Source organism: Sander lucioperca, chromosome 8 (assembly GCF_008315115.2).
Source record: "Sander lucioperca isolate FBNREF2018 chromosome 8, SLUC_FBN_1.2, whole genome shotgun sequence".
Classification (NCBI taxonomy): Eukaryota; Metazoa; Chordata; class Actinopteri; order Perciformes; family Percidae; genus Sander; species Sander lucioperca.
This window is the reverse complement of record NC_050180.1, coordinates 3,928,998-3,955,281: the sequence shown is the minus strand read 5'-3', so window position 1 is coordinate 3,955,281 and position 26,284 is coordinate 3,928,998. Positions and strand designations below refer to the sequence as shown.

The 26,284-nt window shown below is 45.2% G+C and overlaps 2 protein-coding genes and 2 long non-coding RNA genes across 9 annotated transcripts in view; 3 read left to right on the top strand and 1 right to left on the bottom strand.

The window, feature by feature from the left end:
• The first annotated feature begins 210 nt into the window (after positions 1-210).
• Positions 211-15,845, top strand: ubxn4 (UBX domain protein 4). 5 transcript variants are annotated; one of them, XM_031289618.2, is made up of 13 exons: positions 211-469; positions 1,206-1,308; positions 2,384-2,412; positions 3,865-3,983; positions 4,288-4,429; positions 9,588-9,678; positions 11,168-11,222; positions 12,473-12,637; positions 13,122-13,249; positions 13,957-14,059; positions 14,357-14,488; positions 15,053-15,282; positions 15,565-15,845. In XM_031289618.2, the coding sequence occupies exons 1-13, from the start codon at positions 388-390 to the stop codon at positions 15,701-15,703; spliced, it is 1,518 nt and encodes a 505-aa protein (XP_031145478.1). In that variant the 5' UTR covers positions 211-387; the 3' UTR covers positions 15,704-15,845. The 5 variants fall into 5 exon arrangements, with proteins under 5 accessions (XP_031145478.1, XP_031145475.1, XP_031145474.1 ...); XM_031289615.2 differs by having other exon boundaries at positions 12,461-12,637; XM_031289614.2 differs by having other exon boundaries at positions 12,461-12,637; positions 15,050-15,282.
• On the top strand, positions 9,695-11,161 carry LOC116043140. The gene is made up of 4 exons (XR_004898035.1): positions 9,695-9,764; positions 9,871-10,000; positions 10,041-10,318; positions 10,359-11,161. It is a non-coding gene; the product is annotated as an uncharacterized LOC116043140 (long non-coding RNA).
• Positions 15,846-16,696: 851 nt separating the features above from the next.
• Positions 16,697-17,529, top strand: LOC116043139. The gene is made up of 2 exons (XR_004103400.2): positions 16,697-17,224; positions 17,290-17,529. It is a non-coding gene; the product is annotated as an uncharacterized LOC116043139 (long non-coding RNA).
• A 1,095-nt stretch (positions 17,530-18,624) lies between these two features.
• Positions 18,625-26,284, bottom strand: part of itgb2 (integrin, beta 2) — a 33,269-nt gene continuing 25,609 nt past the window's right edge. For both annotated transcript variants that reach the window (XM_031289613.2, XM_031289612.2), the window contains 10 exons: positions 24,719-24,877; positions 23,985-24,080; positions 23,781-23,870; positions 23,552-23,689; positions 21,806-21,996; positions 21,185-21,417; positions 20,206-20,425; positions 19,728-19,942; positions 19,434-19,600; positions 18,625-18,868 (listed from right to left, as the gene is read on the bottom strand). In XM_031289613.2, the coding sequence (XP_031145473.1) occupies positions 18,803-18,868; positions 19,434-19,600; positions 19,728-19,942; positions 20,206-20,425; positions 21,185-21,417; positions 21,806-21,996; positions 23,552-23,689; positions 23,781-23,870; positions 23,985-24,080; positions 24,719-24,877 (1,575 nt within the window). In that variant the 3' untranslated portion in view covers positions 18,625-18,802. The remainder of the gene's footprint in view (positions 18,869-19,433; positions 19,601-19,727; positions 19,943-20,205; positions 20,426-21,184; positions 21,418-21,805; positions 21,997-23,551; positions 23,690-23,780; positions 23,871-23,984; positions 24,081-24,718; positions 24,878-26,284) is intronic.

The following is a 26,284-nucleotide window of genomic DNA, read 5'->3' as shown; positions in this document are numbered from 1 at the left end:
TTGCTGCTCAGTATTTTGTATCTATTATTGTTTAGATATTTTATATTATGTAATTGTATTATGCCTCTGGGATTATTTGTGCCATGAGTCTGTAATAAAGTCTTACACAGTATATGTAATGCGTACCATACCGAAAAACAATTCGGTTGGTACACGTCACGATAAATTTGTGATAAAAAAAAAAAAAAAAGATGATGATGACGATGGTCACGTGATCCCCGTGGTGTTTGTTCCCGAAGTGTCTCCGCTGACTACGGATCAGCGCAGGGCTCCATGTTCAGGCTGGAAGTAGAAACTGACAGACTCACTTCGCTTCATCAATGTACGGAACGTTAACGGCAGTTTAGCTGGTTAACGGTGTCGGTAACGTTAAAACAGCTCCTAAAGATGCTTTGGTTTGAGGGCTCAATCCCTGACGCCATTAACTTGGCTAAACAGCGGAGTTTCGTCTTTGTCGTTGTCATTACAGGTATGTATGTGTGTGCGTGTCGATTAGCCAGCTAGCTAACGCTATCCTGCATAGGTTACAAGTGATAAAGAAGCCAAAGCGCTTGCGTGCTAGCCAGCTAGTCGTAGCCATTAGTCAGCTAACCAGCTGTCAAATAATTATGAAGTGTCATTACGCATGTTTAAGTAAAACGGCCCAAGAAGAAAGAATAATTGTAACCTAAATACGATGTGCTAGCGTTTTATGTTAGCTGTAGTGTTGTGTGGCCTGTGTAACGATGACTCTAAAACAGCGCCTGGTGTCCCTAATAGTCTAACCAGATTAACTTTACGATAGAATAAGAGGGCATGTCGGTGGATTGTGGTGGCCCAGCTAAATTATTTTGCAGGTCAGTTATTGACGTGACATTATTAAGATTATGCAGTGACAGCTGACAATCCTAGCCAGGTTAGTTACAACCTTACCAGGACTTATTTTATTTTACTATTTATTTAAATTTATTTTATCGTTATTAATACGTACTGTGTGTATATGTTTATACTTATATTGTTTATATCTTTTTATCCTTCTTATATTTGTATGTGTGACATGCTCCAACAACACCATGACAAATTCCTCGTATGTGCAACGTACTTGGCAATAAAGCCCTTCTGATTCTGATTCTGATTCTGACAGGAGAGTGTTATGTGTTGGCAGTCAGCTGAAGCTAAATGACGTGTGTGTGTGTGTGTGTGTGTGTGTGTGTGTGTGTGTGTAGGGGAGGATGACCAGTCTGCCCAGCTGATGTCCAGCTGGGAGGATGAGCAAGTGTCGGAGGCAGCCCACCACTGCTGTGTGGCCATCCGAGTGGATGCCAAGAGGTACTCACCTGCTTACATCAGAGCCCAGTGCATGGGACTGGAACACTCCCCAGTGGCTCCCATTAGCCAACTAGGATGTCCCACAGCACCTCAGCTGTCCAGTTTCCTGCTCCAAATAGTTTTGCAGTGGATGTTGGCCTTCAGAGTATTCAGTGTACAGTATTCGTGATTGTCCTTAAGTGGCAGAATCAGAAGTTTAATTCCAAAGTCAACATTTTCAGTTAACTTGCTATGCTGGCTTTTGTTCACGATGCACATACTAGATAATACCACAGTATCAGAGATTGTTGTTCTCTTCAGTCATTTAGACACAGAAACATGGGAACATAGGGTCCAGGTTGTATAAAACAAAATTACCCTTTAAGTAACATTTATGAAACTGATTGTACCTAAAACGGCATGTGTCCAAACCTTTAATGTAGAATTGCTTCTGTGTTCGACTGAAACATTCCTGCCTGATTTGTTCAGAATAGTTTAATACCAAGATTCCCACGCAGTCTGCCGGGGGATAGTGCTCAGGGACGGCCCTCGGTGGGGGAGGATCTCCTTGTATTTCCTGTGTGGCGGTGCGCCTCTTGCTCCGTCTGTGAGCTTTACAGCACCCCTCGCCGTGGACTTAACGCTGGCTGTGGGGAGGGGCCGTTGTTCAATGAGGCGGACTGTCCTGAACGGGTCAGGGGTCTGAAACACAGACCCGTCTGGTTCACCATGCGTTGTGGCTGTGTCTTATTTCCGTGTCATCACCACTCATAACTACAGACCACCTGTAGGACACTGTCAGCGCGCTCGCCCTGCTAGAATATCAAAATAAGATGTTATTCACACAGACTGACAAATACAAACAAAACAACCAAGGCTCGACCTGAAGTTTTATCAAGTGGACTGAGGAGTCACTGACGGATAGTTGGACAGGTGGACTTTGAGGGGCATCCCCAGTAATATACATCTACATGTGGATCACTCTAGCAATGGATTTAGTGCAATAGGTTTGGCAGGTGTATGATGTAATACGTGTAAAGAACAGATGTGTTGGTGTGTTTGGAGATTGAATTGTGTTGTAACTTTTTGTCCACAGCGAGCCCTGTGTGCAGTTCTCTCAGATCTGTATCTTTTTTCTGTTCTTGGGTTGTGGTGGTTGATATATATATGTGTGTGTGTGTGTGTGTGTGTGTGTGTGTGTGTGTGTGTGTGTGTGTGTGTGTATATATATATATATATATATATATTTATTAATTATAAGGAAATTACTTCCCGACTGATCTCTGTCACTACATTACATGGCTGACTACTGTGTGAGGGGTTAGACCATGTACATCTTTGTCAGCCTCAATCACTAAGCATCTAAAAATATGCATACCACTAGATCATCTAATTGATGAAATGACTCAACCATTAACAATCTCATCTTGTCTGGCAAGTTAACGGAAAGTAGGCATGCTGTGGGATGTCCCCAGCATCTTTTAAAGGTCCTATAACATGCTGCTTTTTGGATGCTTTTATATAGGCCTTAGTGGTCCCCTAATACTGTATCTGAAGTCTCTTTTATATAGACCTCAGTGGTCCCCTAATACTGTATCTGAAGTCTCTTTTATATAGACCTTAGTGGTCCCCTAATACTGTATCTGAAGTCTCTTTTATATAGGCCTTAGTGGTCCCCTAATACTGTATCTGAAGTCTCTTTTATATAGGCCTTAGTGGTCCCCTAATACTGTATCTGAAGTCTCTTTTATATAGACCTTAGTGGTCCCCTAATACTGTATCTGAAGTCTGTTTCCTGAAATTCAGCCTTGGTGCAGAATTACAGCTACTAGAGCCAGTCCCACAATGAGCTTTCCTTAGGATGTGCCATTTCTGTGTCTGTAGCTTTACATGCTATTGAGGAGGAGAGAGGGGGGCCAAGGTGGAGGGTGGGGGTGTGGCCTTGACCAGCTTGCGGCCACGGTTGTAGCTCTATTTCCTCATGGGTGGGCCAAATTCTCTGGGCAGTTGTGACCGGCGGGCAAAGCAGAGAAAGGGGAGGTAACCTTTCCCCTTATGATGTCATAAATGGGATATTCCAGATCGGCCCATCTGAGCTTTCATTTTCTCAAAGGCAGAGCAGGATACCCAGGGCTCGGTTTACACCTATCACCATTTCTAGCCACTGGGGGACCATAGGCAGGCTGGGGGAACTCATATTCATGTTAAAAAACCTCATAAAGTGAAATTTTCATGCCATGGCGACCTTTTAAAGGATCAGAACCGTGTGTGTGTGTGTGTGTGTGTGTGTCGAGTTGAAAATACATGTACGGCTTTTCTTTTAGTTGATACTGATACATTAAAATCAAGCTGGGTCATGTCTCTAATAATCCTAATTCTTCTTTAGACTTTTGAGTGTGCCTCCCATATCATGACTACTATTCTTTTGATCATTCCTTACCTGTCAGTGTTTTCCCTGACTGTGGTGGGAATGCATGTGACCAGTGCAGAGTGCTGTTTCTACTGATTCTGTTAACACTACACACTGTCAGTGTCTGGGAGCTTGTTCCTTAACCAACTCCCCCCCCCTGTGTGAAGACCCCGTGGTGTGCATCCCCTCCAGCTTCTTCATCGGGGAGAATGGGATCCCTCTAGAGGTCATCGCCGGCAGTGTTTCTGCTGAAGAACTGAAGAAAAGAATCCACCGAGTGAAGCAGGTACGGCAGTGGGATTAGTAGGGAGCTCATGTGTTGTATGTAGCTAACCACAGAACCCCCCCCCCCCCCCTCGCTGAGTGTTGGTAACCATGCTAGCAGCTGCTCTGGTGGCTCTGAAATCTGTCAACAATTCTTATTTTCTTGTTATTTGGATTGCCATGCTATTATGTCCAGACATGCCCAGACCAAGTATCTGACTGACTTGGCTGTATTTGAATGGCAGTATTTAGAAGTGCAGATGTGAAGATGGTCCTCTAACACCGGGACTGGTTTGTGCTAATGCTGCTGTCCCTGTGTTTGCCAGATGCATGCCCAGCAGATGGAAGGTGGGGCAGTGTTACCAGAGGCAGGTGTTCCTGTGGAGGCCAGCCCAGCTGATAGCAGCGCTCCAGCCTCAGCTCCAGCCTCAGCTCCAGCCTCAGCTCCAGCCAGCGCAGCTGCACCAGGTGAGTTAGCCTGGATCACACAGCCTGGCCACCGCCATCTATCAGCATTGTTTCTGTTAGAGATGCACCAATCGACTGGCCGGGGACCGTCTGATCAGCCAATGATTTGGGTCCAAGCAGATCGCCATGAGCACTTGACTAAGATGTGTTTTTGAAAACATTTGAGGCGGGAAATAGGCAACGCAGTAACAGAATCTTGCTTATTTGTTTAGCCCCGTCCAGTTTGACAGTTTGATCGGAGTTTCGTGAGCCTGTAATTGGTTTTCCTGGTTCTCCTTCTCCATAAACAACATGAAATCAAGGAGAGGGTTAACTTTTCCTGCTACAGACACTTGGGAGGTGGGGGGTGGGAGACACAGTCTTGCACCCGGCGCAGCGCAAAGCCCAACGCAAGTGTCTTTGCTAGTTTGAGACCGACCCAGTTGTCAATTTCCCGTCCTGTGCCCACGTTGTTTAAATAGCAAATGCACCTGCGCCCATCTGTGGCCCATGGCTGGTCTTACAGGGAGGTGTGTTCAGGTGCATTCTGGGTGTATTGCTATCTTGAGGCAGCAGGAAGTGATTGCGCCATTGACCAACAAAAGCCTGGTCTAAAGTCAATAGCGCAGCATTTCATTGTTATTTTAACAGCACATGCCTAGGCTTGTGCACGGTGTGCACACACTGTGCTTGTTACACACACACAGGGACGCGCAGCACACACACACACATGCAGAAGATTACAAATAAAAATATAAAGCGGAAAATCCGCCATCATAATAGCAATGCTCCAAGGTCCAAACGCGCCTGGCTTTTAAAGGGAATGGGAGATGACACTCTGATTGGTTTATTGCATGTTACACCCAAAACACACCTCTGATTACACTAAGTACAACCCTTTTGAACCATGCGCCCGACACACGGACCCTTTTTTCCGCCGTCAAACTAGCAAAAGTGTGATTCGAACAGTCCCAAACGCACTAGATTGAGACCCGCCCAGGTAGATAAAACAACGGTGTATTTTTTACAGCGCACACAGACCAGCGGCCTAGAGCCCCTCCCCCTCGTGAAGTCACGTTCCGCCTGCATTACAGTGTCAACACTTAAGGGGGAGACAGTGTTGACATTTATAATAACGTAACTGTCTGTATGGATTAGGGTATAGTATTAAGGCTAAGTTAACACATACAGTATATCATTTGGGCGCTGGGTAATCAGGTATTTTATCTGCTGAACCGTAACATTTGTTAAACCAACCAGATTTAATTGACAAGGCATGACTACTCTTTATCTGTATCATCTTTTAGTCTGGTTTGTTTAAAGTGCCCATATTATGAAAAAAATCACTTTTTCTGAGATTTGGGGTGTTATTTTGTGTCTCTGGTGCTTCCACACACATACAAACTTTGAAAAAATCCATCCATGGTGTTTAGAGTGAGATACGGTTTCTGAATGTGTCCTGCCTTCAGTCTCCGGGTGAGCTGGTCAAAATCTGCACGGCTTGTGACGTCACTAGCCGAAACGAGGGTGCTAGGGGGCTAACCGTTAGCATGCTAGCTCAATGCTCAATGGCAAAACACTGCTACAACACACACAAATTCACCCTAATCTACAAAATAAATTGTATAGAACTACTTACATGTCCCTGTTCTGCAGGTATTCCCATGGGTATCAGTTTGGTTTGAAATGTGCTGGGGACAGAGACGCATTCAGAAGTACATTTCCAGAAGTGCTGGGTACAATGACGCATTCATTTTTTTTTTTCTCTTTCGCACGGGTCATGTTTTGAATGACGCTGTCCTGTAGCTTACTAATGAATAAAAGCGTGGTTTAATGTACGTAAACAATGATCAATGATTACCAAATTTCTCTCTCATATTGCTCCTCATAACCACTGAAAACTGACAAAAAATTGAACCCAAAGTCCTATTATTATGGACGTTATCTGACATTAAGCGTTTCTGCTTCACATTCAGGGCAGCAGAGCGGCTGTGGGTTGACTCCCCACGGTTCTCATGGGCTTTATACAGTGAGGAAAGTAAGTATTTGAACACCCTGCTATTTTGCAAGTTCTCCCACTTAGAAATCATGGAGGGGTCTGAAATTGTCATCGTAGGTGCATGTCCACTGTGAGAGACATAATCTAAAAAAAAAAAAATCCAGAAATCACAATGTATGATTTTTTAACTATTTATTTGTATGATACAGCTGCAAATAAGTATTTGAACACCTGAGAAAATCAATGTTAATATTTGGTACAGTAGCCTTTGTTTGCAATTACAGAGGTCAAACGTTTCCTGTAGTTTTTCACCAGGTTTGCACACACTGCAGGAGGGATTTTGGCCCACTCCTCCACACAGATCTTCTCTAGATCAGTCAGGTTTCTGGGCTGTCGCTGAGAAACACGGAGTTTGAGCTCCCTCCAAAGATTCTCTATTGGGTTTAGGTCTGGAGACTGGCTAGGCCACGCCAGAACCTTGATATGCTTCTTACAGAGCCACTCCTTGGTTATCCTGGCTGTGTGCTTCGGGTCATTGTCATGTTGGAAGACCCAGCCTCGACCCATCTTCAATGCTCTAACTGAGGGAAGGAGGTTGTTCCCCAAAATCTCGCAATACATGGCCCCGGTCATCCTCTCCTTAATACAGTGCAGTCGCCCTGTCCCATGTGCAGAAAAACACCCCCGAAGCATGATGCTACCACCCCCATGCTTCACAGTAGGGATGGTGTTCTTGGGATGGTACTCATCATTCTTCTTCCTCCAAACACGGTTAGTGGAATTATGACCAAAAAGTTCTATTTTGGTCTCATCTGACCACATGACTTTCTCCCATGACTCCTCTGGATCATCCAAATGGTCATTGGTGAACTTAAGACGGGCCTTGACATGTGCTGGTTTAAGCAGGGGAACCTTCCGTGCCATGCATGATTTCAAACCATGACGTCTTAGTGTATTACCAACAGTAACCTTGGAAACGGTGGTCCCAGCTCTTTTCAGGTCATTGACCAGCTCCTCCCGTGTAGTTCTGGGCTGATTTCTCACCTTTCTTAGGATCATTGAGACCCCACGAGGTGAGATCTTGCATGGAGCCCCAGTCCGAGGGAGATTGACAGTCATGTTTAGCTTCTTCCATTTTCTAATGATTGCTCCAACAGTGGACCTTTTTTTCACCAAGCTGCTTGGCAATTTCCCCGTAGCCCTTTCCAGCCTTGTGGAGGTGTACAATTTTGTCTCTAGTGTCTTTGGACAGCTCTTTGGTCTTGGCCATGTTAGTAGTTGGATTCTTACTGATTGTATGGGGTGGACAGGTGTCTTTATGCAGCTAACGACCTCAAACAGGTGCATCTAATTTAGGATAATAAATGGAGTGGAGGTGGACATTTTAAAGGCAGACTAACAGGTCTTTGAGGGTCAGAATTCTAGCTGATGGAAAGGTGTTCAAATACTTATTTGCAGCTGTATCATACAAAATATATCATACATAAATAGTTAAAAAAATCATATATTGTGATTTCTGGATTTTTTTTTTTTAAGATTATGTCTCTCACAGTGGACATGCACCTACGATGACAATTTCAGACCCCTCCATGATTTCTAAGTGGGAGAACTTGCAAAATAGCAGGGTGTTCAAATACTTATTTTCCTCACTGTAAGTCCTAACGTGAAAAAGCTTAACGTGGTTTAATGTACCTAAACATCGATCAATCATCACCACATTTCTGGTTCGATTTTTTTTGACAGTTTTCAGTGGTTATGAGGAGCAATATGAGAGAGAAATGTGGTAATCATTGATCATTGTTTAGGTACAAGCTTTTTCCTCGCCATAGGCACCAATGAAGAAGACAACGCTAATGTGAGATAACTTATATAATCGTTGGATTTCGGTTTAGTTCTTTTGACAGACTTAAGTGTTCATTACAAGATATGGCCATGAGAAATTTGGTGATCATTGATCGTTGTTTAGGTACATTAAACCACGTTAAGCTTTTTTTCACGTTAAGCAGAATGTCCCGACAGGCAGTGTTGTGAACAGAGAAGCGTGCAGCCAGCGCAGAGCAGCAGAGCGGCTGTGTCTGCTCTGTGGGGATAGAGATTGTTGTGGATTTTTTGGCATCTGTCGCTCAAGAATTATATGTCTTATGGACTTTTTTTTTTTTTAACTAAATTGAGCTCGAGGTTTTAAAAAAAGTGGTGGGTACAAAATGACTCATGACGAAATCTGGTAGGTACGCGTACCCACTGTCCCCACCGAAATCGACGCCTATGGGTATTCCACACAAAGTTGGAAGTGCACCCTCATTAAGAAGAAGTCTCCCAGCTAATCCTGCCTTGTACAGGCCAAAGTTGGAGAAACAGCTAATTAGCAATTATGAGCTTAGCTAGCTACTGCGCATGTGCGACTGCCAACAAAGATGTTACAGCAGTGAGAGGTCTCACTCTGTAGCTAAAACAGAGACCTGAACACAGGGTGAAAAGAGGAGCTGCAGCAATGGGCAGTACAACAAAAATATTTTTTGATAATTAAACCATGTAAACCTATTCTGGTACAACCTCAAAATACAATTATGAACCTGAAAATGAGCATAATGTGGCCACTTTAATATGTAAATAGTTATTTATTTCTAAATTATCTGTTAATGTTATGTAGTCATTGTTTTCAATAAATAGTTCATAAATCTTTGACTATTTTATTACTGAACCCAGCCATCACGTGTTGCACCGTCACATCCTGCAACCCCCACCCCCATGAGTAAACTCTCAACCTGTGGGAAACACTGCTCACTACTTGCTCCGAAGATAATCAGCATCACTGTCTCACTCACTCTACCACACACACACACACACACACACACACACACACACACACACACACACACACACACACACACACACACACACACACACACACACACAAACACACACACCCTGCTGAGCAGCTTCTTTGGAGGCACACTAGATATTCTTACAGTCACCCAACCCCAGTAGGTTACTTTTTAATTAGCCAGAATGTGTAATAATGACAAATGCCAGTTTAGCAGCTTTGCATAAAATCAATGAATGAAGTATAAATGTTGTGATGGTGGCAGCCCTATGGATGTGTACATTAACCGTTTGTGCTGACCTGTTGTGGATAATCTAGTTAACCCGGTGCTCTCTGCTTGTTTCTGTTCCACGCAGCGTCCGTCTCCAGCACAGCCCCAGGGACAGCCGACGCATCTTCAGACCATGCTGCCCCCAGTGAAGAGAACCTGGATGCTAAGGTGGACAGGTAGGAGCCTACACACATGTCCAGCTGTGGACAGGTAGTAGCCTACACACATGTCCAGCTGTGGACAGGTAGGAGCCTACACACATGTCCAGCTGTGGACAGGTAGGAGCCTACAAACGTCCAGCTGTGGACAGGTAGGACCATACACACATGTCCAGGTGTGGACAGATAGGAGCATACACACACGTCCAGCTGTGGACAGGTAGGAGCCTACACACATGTCCAGCTGTGGACAGGTAGGAGCCTACACACATGTCCAGCTGTGGACAGGTAGGAGCCTACACACATGTCCAGCTGTGGACAGGTAGGAGCCTACACACATGTCCAGGTGTGGACAGATAGGAGCATACACACACGTCCAGCTGTGGACAGGTAGGAGCCTACACACATGTCCAGCTGTGGACAGGTAGGAGCCTACACACACGTCCAACTGTGGACAGGTAGGAGCCTACACACATGTCCTACACACATGTCCAGCTGTGGACAGGTAGGAACTACACACATGTCCAGCTGTGGACAGGTAGTAGCCTACACACATGTCCAGCTGTGGACAGGTAGGAGCCTACACACATGTCCAGCTGTGGACAGGTAGGAGCATACACACATGTCCAGGTGTGGACAGATAGGAGCCTACACACATGTCCAGGTGTGGACAGATAGGAGCATACACACACGTCCAGCTGTGGACAGGTAGGAGCCTACACACATGTCCAGCTGTGGACAGGTAGGAGCCTACACACATGTCCTACACACATGTCCAACTGTGGACAGGTAGGAGCCTACACACATGTCCTACACACATGTCCAGCTGTGGACAGGTAGGAGCCTACACACACGTCCAACTGTGGACAGGTAGGAGCCTACACACATGTCCAGCTGTGGACAGGTAGGAGCCTACACACACGTCCAGCTGTGGACAGGTAGGAGCCTACACACACGTCCAGCTGTGGACAGGTAGGAGCCTACACACGTCCAGCTGTGGACAGGTAGGAGCCTACACACATGTCCAGCTGTACACATGTGGACAGGTTGGAGCCTACATGCAGTCATAAGTAGCAGCCAATGGGAGACAGGGTAGCAAATGCACTATTCATCAGTATGGAACTGAACTAAAAGATGTTTCTGAGATCCAGTCCCACACATTAGAGGCCGCACCTGTCTCTCATATACATGTTACATAAACATTTCTCTCTGAAAACAAATGTAACATTAGCTTCATAAAGGTGATATTTGCCTGGATAATACATGTCATTACAGCTACTAATGCTGGACAATGAATCCTATTGTATTAAAGCCTCTGAACAGGGGATTTCACTTCTTCTGGCTGATTAGACTCTCTAAGCTGAAGTCCAGTCCACACTCTTCTAACTGCTGGGATTGTAATAAATTACACGATGAGGAAGGAAATATCACGCAGCAACATCTGTGATAGTTCCATTTATCATTCTCCAGGTAAAAGTGATGTGTTATCATTGTGTTGTCCCGTCAGGTTAACCAAGAAGCTGGAGGAGAGACGAGAGCAGAAGAAGAAAGAAGAAGAAGAGGTGAGGACATTAGCCATTCCATGGGTCACGTAGACAGACTGTCATGGCGGCTTGTTCAGAATACGATCTCATATTGTACTAAAATACACCGAAACGTGTTTCTGAAAACATTTTAAGAGAGAAATAGGCCATGCAGTTGCTGAATCTGTCTTCATTTCAGAATGACAAAGGTCAGTGTAAAAGATTTTCGTCAGATTTTGAGAGGCTCATCAGCTCGCCATTTCCGGGTGAGTCCCGACTGCCCTGTCTCTGACTGAGCATGTCGGGTCGGCCCAAATGAAGGCCGACGGCTCCTCGGACGGCTGACGGCACGGGGAACACCGAACAGACTCAAGTCACGGACCTCGCCAGACGGTCCGACGGCCGATTATCGGGCTGGTGTGTCTCCTCTCTTAGGATATGCTTGATGAGGGTGAATATGTCCATGCACTGATCTCAGATTTGAACCCCAGCCTCACTGATGCACATGTGGAGTAGAACCCCGGGGCGGGGCTGGACAGGTGCTCAGTGTGATGTCACTCAGCCCATTGTCTTTTAAAAGTGTCTCTGTAGTAGGCCCGTGCCGATTGGCCATCGCATCGTATGTGGCTGACTGAAGGAATGATGGTTGATTGGTTTTTTTCTAAGCCTATATTAAAGCCATTTGTACTAACTTACTGTCATAACTGTGATGTCCAGAAGCCTTACTGTTTATATCCTGCTGGAGCGGTAAGTCTGCCCGCTGAGCCCCGGTAATCAGCACCTGTGAATTTTAAATCCTTAACGTTAATTACAAAGCAGTTTTCCCATCTCTTTTCCATGGATCTGACACCTGATTGGCTGTGCTTCTGTCAGACAGTCAGCCGCCAGGGGACAGGCGCTACATTCGGTCAGCCTCCACCGATTAATATTACCGGGGCCTGAGATACAGCAGCTAACGTTAACGGCCCAGTTTCCCTGGTGTGGAGCTTCACCTCTAACCCGACAAATAAACTACAGCTATGAGAGAGAGAGAGAGAGAGAGAGAACAACTGTGGGATTAGCGAGAAAGTGGCTATGAGGGCTTGAGTGAACTAGTGTAACACTAGGTTTAAATGTAAAGTGGATAAATAGCCGCTGTAATGAAGAATATGAAAAAAAAAATAACTGCATCTAGCTACCGAAGCAAGGATGGGATCCTTGCTTCCTCCAAGGTTGGATCCTCGGGAGTGTTCAGTTGTGGGAGTCGGGATGTTTACTGGAGTACATTGTGTGTGTTGCCTGTGGATCAGAGCGAGATCAAGAAGGAAATGGAGCGGAGGAAGATGGGGAAGGATGTGCAGGACCTGAAGAAGAAGCAGGAAGAGGAGAAGATGAGGCGCCTGCTGGAGGAGAGGAACAGGGAGAAGGCTGAGGAGAAGGCTGCCAGGGAGCGCGTCAAACAGCAAATCGCCCTGGTAAGATCATCACAGCACTGCTTGTAGGGTTAAGTCTGACGCCACATTAACACGTGTCAAAAATATATCCAAATGAGCCAAATGACCGGGAATCTGGTGCTCGTTTCCCAGAGATTGAAACTGTTTTTGTAAGAATCTCAGCTCAAACCCAGCCCTCTTTGGGGCCATACCTCTTCACCATATTTTAACATAGAAAAGCAAGAACACAGACAATAGGTGAGACTACCCATCTCCATTTTGCACTTGAGAAACTTTTCTTTGTCAAACACAGTACGTAAAAGCTCTGCACTGGCAAATGATTATATTCAATGGGAGCGCATGAAAAAAAAAAACACTTGAACAGACATCAGCGTGATCTGACCGACCTAAAAACCGTCTTTGGGGAACATTCATATGACGTGTAGTTAGGGCCGGGGCTTCTGAGCTGTACTGCAGCGGCCCCACATAGTGCATCCATTGAGCCTTTGTCCCGTGTGTGGTGCAGGACCGCGCGGACAGAGCCGCCCGCTACGCCCAGACCCAGGAAGAGGAGAGGGCATCCCGGCAGGCAGCGCTGGAGGCCCGGCAGGCTCAGCACGACGCCCGCAAGGAGTCAGCACTCAGGGAGAGGAGGTACAGCGCACGCACACGCACACGCAGGGTTTAATCTCAGTGAAGAAATGTCTGTGTGTGATGAAACATGAACCAGACATAACTCAAGTCCAGTTACCAAGATACATATGTTGAATATTTCAATCTGTTTTGAAAAGAAGCTGGCCATGTGGCTGCCCACTGTTAACCACAGCGATGTGAATATGGGCTGGCCAGACCGCAGCGCTCAGCGGCTCACTTCTCCTGACTGGAGGCAGCCGTTTCTGTAGTTCCATCAGTGCACGGGGATGGCCAAGACAAAAGAACACAGAAATAAACAGGCTTGGGAAAGAAACGGGGCCATAATATCAAACAGAAATCAATAAATACACAGACACATTTACAAATGAATACATCATTTCAACTTTCTTTTGAAAATTAATACAAATAAATAAGAGAAAATGAAATATGAAAGCAAATAGGGGAATTACTGCAAAATAAACAAAGAAGCAAATACAAACAGAAATGTTAAATGGGCTACATTTATATAGCGCCCTATACCTTCCTTTGCCTCTCATTCACTCATACTGTGTGTGTGTGTGTGTGTGTGTCTGTGTGTGTGTGTGTGTGTGTGTGTGTGTGTGTGTGTGTGTGTGTGTGTGTGTGTGTGTGTGTGTGTGTGTGTGTGTGTGTGTGTGTGTGTGTGTGTGTGTGTGTGTGTGTGTGTCTGTGTGTGTGTGTGTGTGTAGTACCATAGCGAGGATCCAGTTCAGGCTCCCAGACGGCTCTTCCTTCACCAACCAGTTTCCGGCCCAGAGCAGGCTGCAGGAGGCCCGGGACTTTGTTGATCAGGTGGGTCTCAATCAGCAGGTGGAACACGGCTTGGGTCTGGACCAGTTGTTGCTTTAACATACTGACAGATACACACACACACACACACACACACACACACACACACACACACACACAGACAGACCGCACTGCAAGACACACACACTTACTGAGTCCAGAGAGCCCCTGAGAGGAGACTGTGGACACAGCTGTCACTTCCAATGTTCCACTCCTTTGTGTGTGTGTCAGAGTGTAGCACCTAGCACTGTCAACCGTTCCTACACAATGACTGAAGTGTTTGGTGCTTGTGTGTCTCAGGAAGTGGGGAAGCGCTATGGGAAGTTCTCCCTGGCGACCATGTTCCCTCGGCGGGAGTTCACCAGTGAGGACCTGAACAGGACTCTGCTGGAGCTGGAGCTGGCTCCCAGTGCCTCCATCGTGCTGCTGCCGGTGAGTAGACCCAGTCACTCAGTCCGCACACAGAGCCATGGGCTGCTCACATTCATCCGATGGTCAAGCAATGGCCTGAGGCCACTGTCTATCCAGTTCACAAGTATGACCTTTCCTTCATAAACTAGCATTTTATATTCATCAGTAAAACCATTTAGAATACATGTTGGATGACGTTCCAGATTAATAGCTAAGCTTTTATCAATTCCCAGCCCTATAAAATAAAAATACAAAAAATCTGTATTTTCCAGCAAGACCACAGACAGTGGGTGAGACCACCCGTCTCTATCTTGCACTTGAGACACTCCTAAAGTTTCCGGGTTGGTGCTGCAGAATTTGTGTTCCACGTGTGTGAGTAGTTGAAGTAGTAGTAGTGAGTTGTAGTAGTTAAAGGCGAACTGAACCTGTGTCACATACTGAACCCAACGTCCTGTACCCAAACCGTCGGGAATCCTACACTACCCTCTGATCCTCCTACACGCCACTTTACTGTGACGTTCACGTCAGTGTCATGTCTGGGTGTTAAGGGGCGTTAACATGATCTGGGTGCTCTCCCTCCAGCAGTCGAGCAGGCCTGCGCACACAGTGGTCCAGTCCTCTGCCGGGGGCGTCTGGGCCCTTGTGGGCACACTGCTCTACCCTCTACTGGCTGTGTGGAGATTCCTCAGCTCCTTCCTGTTTACCAGCCCAACCCCTCCTGGAGCCGGAGCAGCACCCAGAGGCCCAGGTCGCCCGTCCAGCTCCTACACCAGCTCAGCATCAGCATCAGCATCAGCCTCGGACAAAACAAACAGGTGCTCCATTTCACACACAAACACATGGAGTATACACTTTACCTTCACTTATCTGCAGCCTGACACTGTGTATAGTACATGGTATATGTACAGAACTGATACACAACTGCAGATCTTAACCAAATGCTGGGTGAAATTCATCTAAACTTTACTAAGCTGTCAAATGTGATCTGAAATGGCCCTGCCGGGTCACTGCCTGAGTCACCTGTTGTTGCTGTAGCAGTAAGTGCTATGTGTGTGTGTGTGTGTTCATGAATTCCCTGTGTGTGCGTGTCCTCTCAGAGAAAGTGTCTCCAAGCACCCTGCAGAGAAGCGGCCCAAGGACTTCAAGAAGGACGGGAAAATCTGCAGGCTGCGGAATCAGGAGGACAGCGAGGACGAAACCAACACCTGGAACGGGAACTCCACCCAGCAGATGTAGTTCTCTGTGACTTCCTCTGGCTGTCCCGCTGTGATTGGTCCGGTGGTTTCTGTTGTCCCTCCTCCTGACTGTCGCTACTAATCAACAGCAGCTGTTTTTGTGTTGATGATGACATGATTGTGTCCGGTGGCCAGGCTCTCTCTCTCTCTCGCTCTCTCTCTCTGTGTGTGTGTGTGTGTGTGTGTGTGTGTGTGTGTGTGTGTGTAGCTCATCCTGTAGTTGACAGGTGTAGAGAGCGCGTGGCCTGCTTGTGTCTGGCGCCGAAGTCGACAGTACACCGTTGCCCTGAAGATGACGCAATCTGAGCCTGGCTTCACATTGTGCTAAAGAGTCTCTGTGTTTTGGAGACGTGTAACTTTGAAAAGTGATGGGCCGATTGCCAGTGACTCCTGCAAATTATTAAAGTGCAATGAAGATGTTTTTGTTTAAAATGTATCAAATATTTGATAACACTTTACAGCTGCTAGCTGAGAACTGAGTCTGTAGGTGTTCTACTAAGGTGGTGGTGGCGGCACACACACACACACACACACACACACACACACACACACACACACACACTGGTGACTACTGTAGTTCTCCTCATCCAATAATGAAAAAATTAAAGCAGTCTTTTTTAAAACCTTAAATTGTGTCTAGGTTGTTTTTGTTCTTCCACATGATGTCATCATGGTCCAGATGTTAAACATAGCTGGAGCTTTGCTATCTTAAATAATGTTTCTGTTATTTTAAAAAATTAATCAATCAATATAAAATAAATGATCTCTGGACCTAATGTTGTTGGTGATTGAAAACGAGAAAGAGAAGCTGGCCAAAACTTGTCAGTGATGGACACTCTACACCCAGAGGTGACAGAATACGTTTCAGGGCAATCGCTGAAGTGCATCTCGTTGTTGCTCCAAGCTAATAAATCCCTGCTCTTACTTCTCACTTTCTCTGAAGGATTTTCTGCATTGAGAAGCTAAAACTCTTGTGCGGACAGCGCTGGAACACCGCTTGAAAATGAAAATGTTAGTGTAGATGTAGCCTAAGTGAGTGTAGAGCATCTTCTGGAAAGACGTGCTCCATACTCATTGTGGAGGATGCAGAGGGCTCAGATGACTGACATCACGCAGGAAGTGTCTGACACATGGTCTGATGTTCTGTCCATCGGGCCAGTCTGTCAGGCTGGACGGTTGTCACACCGTGCACACCTCCCAAAGGGATCGTGGTGTGTTGTGCGTCTGTGTGAAAATGAATGTCATCTGTTTGAGCAGGGTGCTGGAACAGCTGCTATGGTCCATGTGTACACTCAGCACAGTGAGCACACAGCTGCTAGCTGGCTAACTTGTGGAGCATTCAGGAGCTAAAGAGCCAGGCCTGTTCCTCAATAAAAAGCACACCGAGGCTAAAAGGAGAGTGGGTACTGGATTTATTGTTGTCTGTTGGACACAAACATGGATTGCTGCAGCTCTGGGTCCTGCTCAGCCTAAATGACATTCAAATGAGGACATTGTGAAAATATTTAATTTACTGATTTGTGTTCATTCATTTAACCTGCAGTTGAATTCGATTTTTACAGACATACATCTGAAGGAATCCTTCAGAAATCCCTCAAGCGTGTGCCCCATGCACAGAGAAACTGCTTTCAATGATGAGTATCAATGTTCCTGTACAATGCATCCAGTATGTGTGCTATACATCAGTACATTCTGCACTCCTCTTCTGCTGTCTATATTGTTAGCTTTACTACAATATACCATGAGTAAATATTACAAGCAATGAGCAAAAACATGCATTTTTGGAATAATAAGTAAAGAAATACAATGAAAATGCCGCTGTGGAGACAGCCAATGACAGTTAGTCATCATTAAAGGTGACCCATTATATAGCATGTTCAGGTTCATATTTGTATTTTGTGATTCTACTAGAACATTATTACATGCTTTAATGTTCAAAAAATACTTTATTCTTCTCATCCTGCCCATGGCTGCTGCTCCTGTATTCACCCTCTGTATGAGACGCTCTGTAGGAGCGCCTGTCTCTTTAAGAAGCCCAGTTGGCTCTGATTGGTCAAGCGCATGTCCGCGACTCTCTGATTCTCTGCTGTGTTGTTGCACTCCGGAACTTGAGACTGACTGCAACGGAGTATATAGCAGGACTTTGTACCGTGAAAAATCACCAATAAAGGCTTCTAAACCAAATACTACACAACCGGACATGTCCCAGCAGTAAAGGGACCAGAATTGGGGAGAATTTAACAACACTGGCAGCCAAGATGGCATTGTTTACTGCTGTTAGCATGTAGCTACATGCAACAATGTTAACACTGCAGTAGCTTAAAAAAAAAAAACACACCAGTCCTGCCTACTTGGAGCAGATGACCAATCATATAAGGCCGGCTTAGAGTTGCGTAAAACTTAGTCGAGAGTAGAAGAAACTGTTGAAACCGGGGCGTTCAGAATAGTTGGAAACCTTAACATTTTAGCTCACAGGGATTTGTCTAAAATGCGTTTACCTCATTATTTGAATTGAAATTTGAAAGGCCACGTTTAACGGACAATTCTGGTGCAAAATGAACCTAGGGTTAATAACATATGTGTACCGAGTCGACTGTTCTCAGGGATATATTTTCATGCTAATCGAATGTGTCTCTAGCTTTTAACAAGCTACCGCAAAACCTGTGGTTAGCTGCTAACGCTAGCTTTCGGGGCAGAGGGTAAATCACTATTTTCTACCACTAACAAGGCTCAAAATAGCACCACACTTAAACTGTAACATAATGAGGGTCCCTACATGCAAACTGAAGCATTGCAAAGTTGTCAATGCTTCGGTGCAGTAGCTTGTTTCAAGCTAGAGACGCATTCGATTAGCATGAAAACATGTCCCAGAGAACGGTCAACTCGGTACACATACCGTACGTTATTAACCCCTAGGTTCATTTTACGCTGGAATTGTCCTTTAACATGAAAATCCAACATTATGACATTGTAGATATGACAGGAAATATGGGAAAAAACATAATATGTCCACTTTAAGAAAGTAAGCAAGTCCACATTAAAGCCGATAAATAATGTGTGAATGTGGACAAACAGCATGAATAACTGTGGACTTGGGGCCTCATTCTCCACTGAAGAGGGGGTTTTCCACAGTGGTGGTGGCTTTGAAGAACAGCGGGTTGTCGGCCTGGAAACAGAAAGCCCAGTGATTAGTTTGTCTATGATGTTTTTATCTAGTTTAGTTTCAGATTACACACCGCCTGGAACAAGATCATTACTAAAGCACACAGAGAGTCTTCCTGATGCTGTGAGACACAGTCCCAGCTCATCTCCACAGTGTAGAAGCAGTTCCATGAAGGCCTTGCCACTATGCCCGAGTGTATGGTATGTACTGTGTGTGTGTGTGTGTGTGTGTGTGTGTGTGTGTGTGTGTGTGTGTGTGGTTGGGGGTGGTTGAAATTAAAAACAACTTGGCCACATTAGCTGACTGGACATGAAAAGGTCTCTCTCCAGTAAAAGCAGGACATGTAGTGTTAGGGCTGGAACTGTGAGGACTCTATCTATCTATCTATCTATCTATCTATCTATCTATCAATCACTCTGTGTTCTGTTACAGATAGGATCCTTTTACATATAATACATTGAAATTGTATGACAACGCCCAAGTTCCTAAAATGTTGAGTGTGATTATTTCTAGGTTTAGTTTTTTAGCAGTGATAATAAAAAGATGACATTTAAATGGCTGGTCTCACCTTTGCCCACTTGGCTTTCTTCTTTTCATTCTCGAACTTCCTGAACTCCTTCAGGTCCTTCATGTAGAGCAGCAGCTTGATGAGCATGAGCAGCAGGATGCCGATCAGAGCCACTGCGGCAATGGAGCCTCCGATGATGGCTGCGACGCTGGGGGGCTCCGGACACTCTGCAGCAACACACACAAACCACACAGAGATCACACACATACACAGTGCTCAGTAGAACAGGTGTCTGATCCGCCGGCTGCAGAAGCAGTATGAACTGTGAACCTGTAGAGTGGATCAGCAGCGTACCTCTTATTTTCAGGATCTCAGCCCTGTAGTTATCCTCTCCCACCAACTGCTCCAGGTTGAATTTGATCCAGCAGCCCTCTGTGTCCTTCTGATGGCACTTCTTTTTTTCAATGGTAAACTGATCCACCATCTCATGATAAATGGTACCGCTGCACGCCACACTGCAGTTTTTTTTTAATGGACCTGAGTCAAAGCCAAGGCATTCAATGCAGTTCCTGCAAACAAAAAAATAGGAAGTATTTGGTTTTAATTTGATGAATAACTATGAAATGTTATTATCTCAGGAGAAACTCCTCGTCATGTATAACACCACGATGACAAATCTATTTGTTTCAAGGTGAGAAACTAAACATTTTAAATAAGCAAAAGGATGACAAAGAATGCATGTTTACAATCAAAAAGCCCGAGACACAAAGGGGAAAAATTAATCAGACGAACAATAATTTGCAAAAGTAAAAGTAAAGTTTGGACTGCTTACAGTTTGGTCAGGCAGGGGTCGGTGCAGCCAATGCAGATCTGGCAGCGGGGTTGCTGGTACCCCGTATTACACTCGCAGCGGTTACACTTGCATTTGCCTCTGCCGAAGCACACGGAGTTGTTGAAGGTGCTGCAGGCCTCCTCTGACTTCTTACACTGGCAGGCCGAGCCCTCGTAGCCTTCGAAGCACTCACATTCCCCACAGTTGCACTTCCCCTTTCCTACCGATTAGGAGCAATGGACAGAAATGGATGCTAAGTATCTGTAAGGTGCACCTCAGGGTCAGCACCAGAGTGGCACAAAGTGGAACTACGGAAAGAATTACTAATTATAGGCCTTGTGAAACGGAAGTCAGAGCGCTATTTGTTTCGTATTTTGGGTAAAAAAGCTAGGGATGGAACTTGTTTCAGATATTGATTGTCGTTTCCATGATAGATAACAGTTGACAGTGACCTCCTCTCCACCACAGCTTCAAATGTTTGCAGCCAATAACAGAGCCAGCTTTCCAGGGAGTGAGGAGTGGCAGCGTTCGCCTAGACCTGCAAGGGAAGGTCGTGTAGCCACAGTCACGGTGCACCCCCTCCTTAACTCTGCTTCTCTTCATGATGTCAGATTCATCTACCAACCCTTTGTAGGTTGGCTCAGGTTTGCCGTGGACCATATCTTGGTTATGCCACTGTAGTTTTAGACTGCCGGGACACTAGTAGCAGTTTAAAAAAATTATTATATTCGGGTTAAGGCAATGCCCGTTTTTCAAACACCGTGTAAACACCTAACCTCGGTTAAAACTGAAGTTCTAATAACCTGTTTAACAGAGGTAGAAAACTCCTTCAGTAACCGGGGTATCCCTCGATGTGTACACCTTAACCGGGCTAAGATTGGTTTAAGCGTCTGCGCATGCGTCAACTGCCCCGGTTTGACCTTAATGGAAAAAGTGAGTTTTTAAAATGCAGATAATGTAAAAATGAGTCAAACTCTACCTCCACACAATTGATTGTCAAACTTCTCACAGTGATCATCATCACACTGGCAGAACTCTCCATGGTAACTGCTTCCAGTCTCGGTGGTGTGGCACTGGCACCTGCCACACACACACTCGCCCTGACCCTCACACTCGATGCCATTCTCCCTCTGGCAGGACGCTCGCAGGCTGCTCACATCCTTAGTGCCAATGGCGCACTCGCAGAACTGACCAATGGAGCCTTCACGGCAGCTGCATAAGACATGTTACAGAGAGCAAGAAACAACTTGAACAAAAACACATCTTTTCCACCAGCATTTCAACCTCTATGATGCATTTTATTACAAAAAGTTTATTTGATCAGTTTTGTGAGCGGAATCCCATTTTCTTATCCATCACATAAATAATTTTTTAATTTTCCATTCTTCTAGTAATCCACACAGCATCCCAAGTCACAAACAGAACAGCAACACCTAAATGTCACACTACAGAAGCATGAAACTTTGTAATACTGTTTACATACTACTTACCGTGTTTAATTAACCTTTATTCTGTTTGTATATTGTTACCTTGCGAAGTAGCTATCCATTGCTAACGCTAATGTTAAATACAGTCATCGTGTAGGAGGTGTGAAGCTTACCTGCAAATACCACAAGTGACTTTTCCCGTGTTATTGCAGTGTGGGTGGCTGATGACGTCTGGGTCATTACAACTACACTCACAATTTGTAGATAAGGTCACTGTCAATGTGTCTTTGATGCCCAGTGGTCTAATTGTGAAAGACTTGTCCTTTATACATGAGTCAGCTGTCACTGTGACGTCAAATGAAATCTGAAAAAAGGCAGTTAGGGATGAGGAGTCCGAGGTTTATACATTTATTACAACATTTAAAACAGATTCTAAAAACACTGGTTCAGGGTTCACATTCTTGATCCTCTCTCGTATTGATATTCAGCGCACCCGGTCCCCTTCTTCCTAAATCTGAGCTTCGACAATCAGCTGGATCCTCATATCCAGCCTTGTGGCATTATCTTTTCCCCGGAGCCTGAACAATGAATGTTATACCCCAATAGTTTCAGCACACACTCTGGTCCCCCCAACACCATTGCCCTTGACCATCATGCAACATCCAAGAGGCGAGCCTTTACAGCCCAACAAAGTCCAGAGACCTCAGCATCTCAACCCCTGATGCCTTGCCTCTGAGGTTTTTGACTTCCTCAGACCTCTACCCATTGTTGAACCTCAGATTCGATAGAACCAATGAAGATTCCTTTCTGGTTGTGGAGCAGTGGATCAGCTCTTTGTATTTGCCAAGATACTGGGGAGGGGAGTGCAGGAGTGTAGGTGTCATTACTACAGCCAATTTGGTTCTTGCATAGCTGGAGTCAGGCAGGAAGTCAAACTTATTCTCAGTTTGTGTTGGGCTCCTCCACCTTCGGAATGAGTAACTACCACTCAAGGGAAAGAGTTCAGGTATCTTAGGGTCTTGTTTAGGAGACAGGATAAGTCATTTTCTCTGAGGTGTATATAATAAAAGTCGTAAAAAAATTGCCTAAAAATAACCTGATTTAGGAACTCAGACATTTGAAGAGAGCTTGGTGGAGCTAATGCGAGTGTGTCACACGGGTAGGAGAACATGGTGAAGGGATTGACCTGGGGATGACTTGGGCTCTCGGCAGAAGAACTGGAGGAGGGTAGCCTAGAAATCTAGACGCACCCTAGCGGCAGCAAATTTAATTTGACGTATTTGACGGAGAGTGCCTAGACCCCCCTGTCTAGGCACTCTCCGTTGGCTTGCGAGCTGGAAAAACCAAACTCTGGTCAGGCCAATCACATCGTGTATAGAGTTGGTGGGCGGGCTTATGGCTGCTGCTGCTTGAACAGCAGTCTTCTGGAAGACTTGACGTTAAGCTTTTCTTTGAGAAAAGAACAAAGAACGGCACTGAAATCATTCTTAAAAAAGGAAGATGTGTTCGGATACGGCAAAAGTTTAATCTATCAACTAGCTTCGCTACCTTCTTCGTTGCTCTGCCTGGTTGTAGCGCTATCCTGTTGCATGCAGAGAGAATTTGAAAGACAACCGTTTATCCCGCCCCTCGGATTGAGCCCTGTCAATGAGTGAGTTCTCAGACCCAACATCTTGATGTGGGTCTGGCTTGTCAGGCTAGGAGGAGGGGGCTAGTGAGAAGAATGTCGGGGCTACCTTGCTTACCCTGGTGCTACAAGGGTCTGGGCGGATAGATGACTTGTTAATGGGACATGAGGAGCATTATACAATTATAGCAGTATACAATACTAAAACCGGAAACTGATGTAACAAGAACTACATGCATTAGTTAAATGAACATCACCATGAAAACTAAAATAAACTCCAGAAAGAACTGACCTCCTTTCCCACTTGTACATCGTCACAAACCCCTTTGTTGTCCCCTTCTCGTATTGGATGGGCACATTTAGGGGTGTAGACCACTCTCACGTTGTCAGGCAGGTTGTCATGGGTTATAGTTACTTTGGAGGACAACCTCTGTCATGGATCACACATTTGAGATGGTTGTGAGATATAGACAAAAACTGCAAGGGAGAAAGTAGCTCAATTTGATGAATTGACAACTTACATTGTAGGCGTTCCTAATCAATTCAACCACATTATTAGAGTCTGATGACAGAACTCCCACCTCGGATTTGGGAATCATTTGCGAGAGTTGCTGGGACAAAACACAAGGACAAAGAAAAAATCCGTCAGAGTAAACAGAGCCTATAATGTATGCTTTATAAATAAATAAAATTAGGTATAGAAAAGAAAGGTAAATTATATTTACCTTGAACACCAGCTCCACATTTTTTGTCACTGCAAATATCGGTTGAATATGGTTTTTTTCCAACTGCACAGCTAGTTGTCCGACAGAAGGGTAGTCCTGCACACAACACTCAGAGGAATCAGTGAAGTTCTGTGAGTCTGATGTCCATGTTACACCTCTTGACAACATGCATATAAACTCACTATCAGATGGGCTTTTAAAGGTGCTCTAAGCGATGTGGGTTGACAGCACATTTTATTGACGTTCAAAGTATTTTCAAACAAAAATAGGCTGGCTCGCCCCTCCCTCCTCCTCATCCTGTCCCCTCCCCCTCCCTTCCGTGCTTCCGCGCACTAACCCCCCCAACCCCCACCCCCAAATCCTTATTGTTGGTTATTTGCTGGAACACTGTTTATTATGTTTGGTGGTGCAGGTTGGCACAGTTTGTTTTTGTTAAGCATTTGTGGAGCCTGGGCTGTCTACAGACTACCACCGTTTTTTTTTTACAGTGTGTTCAGGGGACAGGCAGCTCGCGGATAGTGAGGAGATGTTTGCTGTATGTGACAAAAAATGTTGTAGCCTAAAAAACGCATGACATTGCTTAGAGCACCTTTAAAGAACGATTCAGTTCAGTGTGGCAATAATAAATGATAATGGATGGTTGCAATTCATTCCAACGTAGGTCTTATTTTCCTAGTTTAGCCCGTCAGTTATGATAACATGGCACTGCAACCTTTATGTGCTCCTATACATACCATGTCACTGCTCTTGATGTAAATGTTGTTCTCCATATGACACTGTTCATCATTGGGTTCCAGTATGCCAGCTAACTTTCCATCCCCAGCCATATGGAATCCAGCGTCAGTGGTGAGCACAATCAGCCGGGTGCTGCTGTTCCTCCAACCTATTTTGTCCTAAACAACAATATGTGTTAGGGACCACTTAAGCAAGGGAACCTTAAAAGCAATGGCCCTCATTTATGAAACATGCGTACGACCTAAAACAGGCGTAGGGCGGGCGTAGGACGGGCGTCGTACGCCGATTCCTACGCAAAGCAAGGCATTTATCAATTTGAACGTGAGCATAGGCTGCGATAAAATCTCACGTCTGGTCTGAACTTGTGTACGCAAGTTTTCGACTCAGTGTGGACTTGAGGTGCAGCATATAATCAGTTTAACAGGAGAAGGAGAAGTCATTAGTTGATCACTTATCAGCAATTGCAGATCTAGCTCTTATAGAGGACCTCTATGCGCCATAACAGTGCACACATACGCGCACGGGCCACGGTGGAGCGCTCCATCGGATTGATTAAGGGCAGACGGCTCCGTCTTGCATTAGCGATATCACCCATACACGGCAGAACAAGTCTGCAACATAGTTTTAGCCTGTGGGGTTCTGCACAACATCGTGCAGGAAAACAAGGTGCCATAAATGTAGTGATGGAGCCAGATGACCCGATGCCCAGAGAGCAGTGTCCAGCACAGCCCCAATTGGGGGCTATACGAAGGAGACAGGATATTATTCCTCGCTTTTAAAAGGTATAGTGTTAGGTTTGGCAATGATACTCAATACAGGAAACATGACAATGCACAACATTTTTATTTATTCTTCAGGTTTTCGATATTTCGGTATTTCGATATTTTCGATATTTCGGCTTGTTTTTCCAGCCCCTCTGCTGTCAGGAGACAGGGTTGGGGTGGTGGTCCAGCACGGACTATAGCATACACAGCCTATGTCAAGGAGGTATAAATTAAATAAACTTCAGCTGGAGTCCGATTTACTATGGCAACACTGTTGACTGCATCAGTGATCTCTTTCCATTCCACAGTCTTTCTACAGCCTTTAATACCAGTTTTCAGGCTGACAAATAGTACACACATTAGTGCAAATGATCCTGAAATATCAGGGTTTCAATCTCCACCTCTGAAAAGTGACGCTTCTCAGCCGGATTACGTCTCGCCATGTCGTAAATTGTAGGGGCGAGGCCTCAAAACCCAGAATATATTGGGGCGTGATATTTATATTACGATCGTTTCCAGCCGCTGCATTTATCAATGTACGACCATCCTTACCCTCTGATTGGTGTGATACGAACGTTTCATGAATCACACGTGGTTGGTTTCTACGTTAGGTTGATAAATGAGGGCCATTGACTTTTCAATCATCCTACCATCTAACCTTAACCTTAACCAAGCTTTGAGTTGTGCAAACATACCCATTCACATGCTTTAGCTGCTCAGAACAGATGTTGTTAGAAGTTTTTTTTTTAGATTATTTATGGGCTTTTCCACCTTTATTTAACAGGACAGCTAGGTGAGAAA

Coding starts and splice junctions, on each gene's coding strand:
- ubxn4 (XM_031289614.2), top strand. CDS start 388: ATGCTTTGGTTTGAGGGCTCAATCCCTGACGCCATTAACTTGGCTAAA. Junction 4,430..9,587: donor AGCCAGCGCAGCTGCACCAG/GTGAGTTAGCCT, acceptor TGTTCCACGCAG/CGTCCGTCTCCAGCACAGCC. Junction 14,060..14,356: donor CCCGGGACTTTGTTGATCAG/GTGGGTCTCAAT, acceptor TGTGTGTCTCAG/GAAGTGGGGAAGCGCTATGG.